The following is a 7,275-nucleotide window of genomic DNA, read 5'->3' on the forward strand; positions in this document are numbered from 1 at the left end:
GTTTTTTTTTTGTATATATTTTTTGAAAATCCCTAAATTTTGCCTGAACCATCCTTTCGGGTTTTCAGTCCAACGGGAATATATTCCTTTTTTGTGCCTTTAATTTTTGCCTGGACCGCCCTTTCGGGTTTTCAGTCCACCGGGACGCTCTCTATTGCCTAAGCCGCCTTCTCAGGTTTTCAACTTAGCGAGCATTTATTTTTGTATTTTTTTTTGGACTGTGACAACATCTTGCTGAAAGCAGAGGTCCTCTCCATATTGCTTAGCCATGTTTCTCTTCCAGAATGTAACCGTTCTCGAGGCGGATGTTGATGTACACATCAACTACTCACGAGTTCAAAGAGGGTGCGTTTGTTGTTCACACTTTTCAAAAGATGTAAAAAAGTTTTGTATTTTGAAAATTTTTGCTTCAAGTATTGCCATTAAAAATAGAAGAAATTTTGCAAACAGAATAAATGAGAGTTCCAAGTAAATGGCACAGGCTTAAATTAGATGAATTGAGTGGTGGCCTACTGATAGAGCCAAACCGTAAGTGCACGGTCTATCGAAATAATAGTAGTAAAAGAGTATCGTTCCGCTAGGGAGTTGTTCAATTTAACTAACTTTAAAAGAATGATTAGAGGAGAAGAAAGTTTATAAAAAGGAGGTTTAATTGCTGAAGGTAAACAACAATAATAAAAATAGCCTTGGGATTATTGGTTCGTCATAATAACAAACCCTTCACTAGACAAGACTTTAACTTCTAATTTCATGGTTTGCACCTTAATTTCTAAAGACCGGTTTCCCTTTAGCCCCTCACCTTTTCGATGAAAGTCCGGTGAGAGTTTTCCCCAAGCAACCAAGCCTATTTCACTAACTTGATTACTAGAAGATGCTTATAAGGATTGAAACTACTTGTGTCTCAATAATTGCAAAGACTATTTCGCTGCCTTTGTAATTATTGTCTAGATTCACTTGTTCCAACATCAAAGCTCTGCTTTTGCTTTATGAATTGATGTTTGGGATGATGGATTAACAATTATCAAACCCTCCACTTTCGCTTCTACAGTTTGATAATGGTTAATTCATGTTAAAACGGTGAATCTAAATTAGAAATTACGGTTACATGAAATTAGGGTTAAAGCTTGGTTCGTTAGGATTATGTCATTAGACTTTCCCAACAATCCCAAGACAAGAAGAAGTCTACTCACTCATGTTCATCATAGACATGGGGGAAGAAGAGAGAAAACAATAAAATAAATTGCGAGAAAGTAAAGAAAAGAAAAGAATCTTTATTAAAATAATTGTACTGAAATATTATAAAAAAATGCCAATGTTTATGATGGAGTGCTACTCTATTTATAGCTTTACAATTGACTTAAAATCTAAGCAACTATAAGGGCAAATTAGTAAAGCTGCAACAGGGTAACTTGGGCTTGAAGAAAAGCAGCAAAAGAGTATCCTGGAGGATGGCACGGCCGTCCCACATGTTGGCACGGGCCGTGCCAAGCTTCTGACTTAGTGGAGACATATTTTTGTCTCGTATCTTCGTATTTTCGCACTGTATTTGCTCCAGTCATCTTTCTTTTCCTCCAAGAAACCTTCCACCATATATTTGTTCCTAAAATAAAATAAAAAGCAACTTGAAGTGAAAGATTTAAAAAGGAAATAAATTTGCAATAAAATAAAATCAAATCTAAATAAAACTAAACTAAATAATGCATTAAAATAGACTAATTTATGACTCATCAAACTCCCCCACACTTGAATCTTTGCTTGTCCTCAAGCAAAAGGCAATGAACATAGCAGCAATAAAAAGATTAATCATGGCAATGCAATTGAAAACAACATGTCTCTTTGAAGACTTTGTTTCAAGTATACTAATCACAATTTCAAACATTCCTCGTGAACCTATTCAACAAAACATCAAGTCTTAAGTGAGTGTGTGTGTGTAGTCCAACCTTTTTCTTGCTCCTGTATAAGACAGATATTATGAGGAACATGTTCTATCCTTAATGCTAAAGTAACCGAGAAAAGTCTTTTCTTCATTTCATATAAGAGTGATGGGAATTTAGTTAAAATTAAATTAAGTTAACAATTTAAGCACAAAGGGGCTGCAGGTGCTTAGGGGCTATCTATCCTCATAGGAAGTCTTTTTGGATGTAATTGTCCTTTCCCCCTAGATTCAAAACCACCCTAAGCAGTGCTGCAAAGTTTTTATTTCATCTTCGCATAGGAAGTCTTTTTGGATGTAATTTTCCTTTCCCCCTAGCATTGATGAATTGATTTGGAACTTAAGTTCAAATTAGGGAGTCACCACCACAATTAGGAAGTTTGGGATTGTCCTTTCCCCCACATGTTGGTGTCATTCTCCCGCCCCATTTAACTTTAACAATTTAAGAATAAAACAGTAAAGCACAATTGATTAATTTCCCACACAAACATATACTACTTTTACTCTAAAGACTTTTAAGGGTCTAAGTTAACACCAAAGATAGAACGTGCTCCTTAAAATACCTACTCATACCTTTACTCAAAGATTGCAACCGGGTGCTTTTCTCATCGGAGATTTTCACAATAAAACAAGATATGGGTATAGCAAGAACATAAGAAACACAATAAACCATTTTTATGTACAAGAAACAACCTTTTTAGAAGAGACAAAACAAAAAAATTTATGCCATATTTTACATTAAAAACAAGCTACTAATTCATGCCTTTCGCTATAAAAACAAAACAAAAGAATAAAGTTCAAGGGAGTTTGGAAACACTACGACTCTAGACACTTTATTAACCCCCCCCCCCCCCCCCCCCCACACTTAGGGGAAGCATTGTCGTCAATGATTCAAAAGAAAAAGAAATTAAAAGAGAAGAAGAAGAAGAAGAAGTAGTAGTAGAAGAAGGGATGCGGAGAGCTCACAATTTGCTGAAGAAAACGAAAAAATTGAATTTTGGGGGACTCTCAGGCTGACACGGCCGTGCCAACACCAGCACGGGCCGTGCCATCTCTCTGGTGTTTTCTTTATTTTTGAAGTTTTAGCTTGGCACGGCCGTGCCAACACCAGCACGGGCTGTGCCACCATTCTGACTTCCTATCTTCAATTTTTTTCTTGCTTTTTCGAATCATAGTCGGACAATTACCTACAAAACAAAGGAAATAACAGGAAAAACAATTAAATGTGTGGGTTGCCTCCCACGAAGCGCTCTTTTACCGTCATTAGCTTGACAAAAGAAAATTTTAAGGAGGGTCAATAAGTTTCCAAACAGCCACAACTTCAGTTCCTTCTCCTACATTATAAACTTTTGGCCTTTGTCCGTTAACCATGAATGGTCTGGTTTTGTCAGAAAAGATTTCAATTGCCCCATAGGGATAGACCTTGCGGACTTGAAACAGACCAAACCAACTAGACCTTAGTTTTCCTGGAAAAAGCTTCATCCTAGAGTTAAAGAGTAGCGCGAGGTCACCAATTTTGAAGTCCTTTTTAAGGATATGCTTATCATGCCATCTTTTTGTTCTTTCTTTATAAATACGAGCATTCTCATAGGCATCTATCCTAAGTTCTTCTAACTCACTTAATTGAAGTTTTCTTTTTTGACCCGCTAAATTTGAGTCCAAGTTAAGGTTCCTTATCGCCCAATAAGCCTTGTGTTCAAGCTCAACCGGGAGGTGACAAGATTTTCCATAAATTAGTTTAAAAGGAGTCATTCCAATGGGAGTCTTGTAGGCCGTCCGATAAGCCCAAAGAGCATGATCAAGTTTGCTTGACCAATCTTTCCTAGAGTTAGAAACTGTTTTTTCAAGTATGGCTTTTATTTGTCTATTTGAGACCTCAACTTTTCCACTAGTTTGTGGGTGATAGGGTGTCGCAATTTTATGTCTCACTCCATATTTTTGTAAAAGTTTTTCAAAATGTTTAGAAATGAAGTGAGACCCTCCATCGCTTACTACAACTCTTGGCACCCCAAACCTTGGAAAGATTATTTTTTTTGAACAATTTCATAACAACATGTGCATCATTGGTGGGGGAGGCAATGGCCTCAACCCATTTGGACACATAGTCAACAGCCACCAATATGTATTGATTACCAAAAGAAGAAGGAAATGGCCCCATAAAATCAATACCCCATACATCGAAAATTTCAACTTCAAGGATGTTGTTTAAAGGCATTTCATTCCTTTTAGTAATATTACCGGTGCGTTGACAATTGTCACATTTAAAAACAAAGAGATGCACATCCTTAAAAAGTGATGGCCACCAGAAACCAGATTGAAGAATTTTGAAAGAAGTTTTTTGACTACTGGCGTGGCCACCATAGAAAGAGGAGTGACAATGATGAAGAATACTACTTACCTCACTTTCAGGGATGCATCTTCTGAAAACTCCATCCCAGCCTCTTTTGAAGAGGTAAGGCTCATCCCAATAGTAGTGCTTGAGATCATGGAAGAATTTCTTCTTTTGTTGGTAACTCAATCCAGGTGGTAGTACTCCTACTGCAAGAAAATTAACAAAATCTGCATACCAAGGTGCGTTAGTTTGTGCTAATAAGAAGAGTTGGTCATCCGGGAAAGAATCATCCTAAGGCAACTCGTCCTCATTGGGTTCCCTAAGGCGGGACAAGTGATCAACTACAACATTTTCAGTGCCTTTTTTATCTTTTATTTCAATGTCAAATTCTTGGAGGAGCAAAATCCATCGAATCAACCTCGGCTTGGCATCTTTTTTGTTTAACAAATATTTTATTGGCGATTGATCTGTGTAAATAATGATCTTTGATCCTACCAAGTATGGCCTGAATTTGTCAATATCATAGACTACTGCTAACAATTCTTTCTATGTTGTAGCATAATTTACCTGTTCCCCATCAAGGGTCTTACTTGCATATTAAATGGCATGCATCTTCTTGTCTTTTCTTTGTCCTAACACAGCCCCAACTGCATAGTCACTTGCATCACACATTATTTCAAAAGGTAAGTTCCAATCCGGTGGTTGTATGATTGGGGCAGTTACCAAAGCTTCTTTCAACCTGCAAAATGCCTTTAGGCATGCATCATCAAACACAAAATCTGCATCCTTTAGGAGCAAGCTTGTTAGTGGCTTAGTTATTGAAGAGAAATCTTTAATGAAATGACGATAGAATCCCGCATGCCCTAGGAAACTTCTTACTTCCTTGACTGAAGTAGGAGGAGACATTTTTTCAATAATTTCAATTTTTGCTTTGTCTACCTCTATACCCCGTTCAGAGACTAAGTGTCCTAGAACAATTCCTTCTCTTACCATGAAGTGACACTTCTCCCAATTCAACACTAAGTTCACCTGTTCACATCTTTCCAAAACTCTTTTCAGGTTAGTCAAAAAATTATCAAAACTAGATCCATGCACAGAAAAATCATCCATAAAAACTTCAATTATATTTTCAACAAAATCGGAAAAAATAGACATCATGCATCTTTGAAAAGTAGCGGGAGCATTGCAAAGACCAAAAGGCATTCTCCTATAGGCAAAAGTGCCAAAGGGGCATGTGAAAGTAGTTTTCTCTTGGTCATTAGTGTGAATAGGTATTTTGAAGAATCCAGAATAACCATCTAAGTAACAAAAGTGTGAATGTTTAGCTAACCTTTCTAATATTTTGTCTATAAAAGGAAGTGGGAAGTGATCTTTACGGGTTGCTTTGTTAAGCTTCCTATAGTCAATACACATTCTCCAACCGGTGACGGTTCTAGTTGCAATGGATTCATTTTTATCATTTTTAATAACTGTGAGACCACCCTTTTTAGGCACTACTTGAACCGGGCTAACCCATTTGGAATCAAAAATTGGGTAAATAACACCTACATCTAGGATTTTTAAGACCTCTTTTTTCACAACTTCTTTCATGTTAGGGTTCAACCTTCTTTGGTGTTCAACGGAGGGCTTATAGTCCTCCTCAAGTAATATCCTATGTGTACACAATGAGGGGTTTATTCCTTTAATGTCATCGATGGTATAACCTATAGCTTTAGGATACTTCTTGAGGACATAAAGGAATTTTTCAGTTTCAACCTCATTTAGCTTAGCATTAACAATAACAAGGTAAGTTGAAATAGGGCCCATACCTTTCATGGGAGGATTTTCATTCAGCAACTTCTCATACTCTTTGGCATCTCCATCTAACTTTGTACCTGCATCATTTAATAAACATACCTCCAAGCCATCATGCGTAGTTGATGCTAATGAGCATTTTTTCACACAATGGTCAATTATATCTAACATGCAACAAGAGTCCTTAATGGAAGAATTTTTCATTAATTTAGCAAGTTCAAATTCAACAGTTTCCTTACCAACATTAAATGCTAACTTACCATTCTTAACATCAATTATAGCTCCAGCGGTAGCAAGGAAAGGCCTTCCCAAAAGTATTGGTACTTGGTTATCCTCCTCTATCTCCATCACAACAAAATCTGCGGGGGTTCCTCAACCTCATTAGGCTTGACTCTTAAGGGTTCCTCTAGTTGCTTACCACTCGTAAGTGTAACAGCGTTCATTTTAGGTTGGAAAATTTCTTGGACAACTTGGGAGAGTTGAGTCCCTAAGATTTTGTTGTGAGAGGAAATAGAGTCTACTTTTGATATAAGCGTAGCAAGAGAGTCATTCAAAAGTCTAGTTTGATCCATAAGCTCCTTGAGCTGTTCGAATTGGTTAAAAAGATAATTTTCATTAAAAGTTCAAGATTAGACTTTTGAATGACTTCTTGATCATTTGCATAACTAGGTGGTGTTGTTTCTTGGACCAAGGGGTTTTTATTAAGGCTTTGGTTAAAACTTACCCCTTGGTCGTTTTGAATAAAATTTATTTGTTCAACACTACCTAGTTTGCGTTCACCCCATATTTTACAAGAGGGAGGTGTAGAAGTAGAGGTGCTAGCACTAACATTCAGTTTTTCAAATTTGTGGGTTAGTGCATCAATCTTAGAAGCAAGGTGATCATAGTTAGAGACTTCGTACATACCTGCCTTCTTTTTGGGGGATGAAGACTTTGTAACGACCTCTTCGTCGGTCCATAGAAAGAGATTTCGAGCCATGTCTTCAATCAAGCCATAAGTTGTTTCGAAGTTCTTGTTCATTAGAGCACCACCTGCAGCTGCATCAACATAGATTTTAGTAGCATATGATAAACCATTGTAAAAAGTGTGGATAATTAACCATCCCTCTAATCCATGGAGGGGGCAAAGTTTAAGCATTTCCTTGAAGCGTTCCCATGAATCATGAAGAGATTCCCCTTCTTTTTGAGTGAATTGGAAAAGCCTTGCCCTTAGTCG

The 7,275-nt window shown here is 37.2% G+C and overlaps 1 protein-coding gene and 1 non-coding gene across 2 annotated transcripts; one reads left to right on the forward strand and one right to left on the reverse strand.

The window, feature by feature from the left end:
* Nucleotides 1-3,217: 3,217 nt before the first annotated feature.
* On the reverse strand, nt 3,218-7,038 carry LOC146915778 (uncharacterized). Its single transcript, XM_085721436.1, has 6 exons — nt 6,966-7,038; nt 6,320-6,418; nt 5,778-6,139; nt 4,925-5,294; nt 3,926-4,492; nt 3,218-3,768 (listed from the first exon to the last, which is right to left on the reverse strand). The coding sequence occupies exons 1-6, from the start codon at nt 7,036-7,038 to the stop codon at nt 3,218-3,220; spliced, it is 2,022 nt and encodes a 673-aa protein (XP_085577562.1).
* Nucleotides 7,039-7,168: 130 nt separating this feature from the next.
* LOC146915779 (small nucleolar RNA R71) lies at nt 7,169-7,275 on the forward strand. Its single transcript, XR_015017204.1, has one exon. It is a non-coding gene; the product is annotated as a small nucleolar RNA R71 (small nucleolar RNA).

Source organism: Medicago sativa, chromosome 6, assembly GCF_051527215.1.
Source record: "Medicago sativa cultivar Bolivia chromosome 6, Bolivia_mono, whole genome shotgun sequence".
Lineage (NCBI taxonomy): Eukaryota > Viridiplantae > Streptophyta > Magnoliopsida > Fabales > Fabaceae > Medicago > Medicago sativa.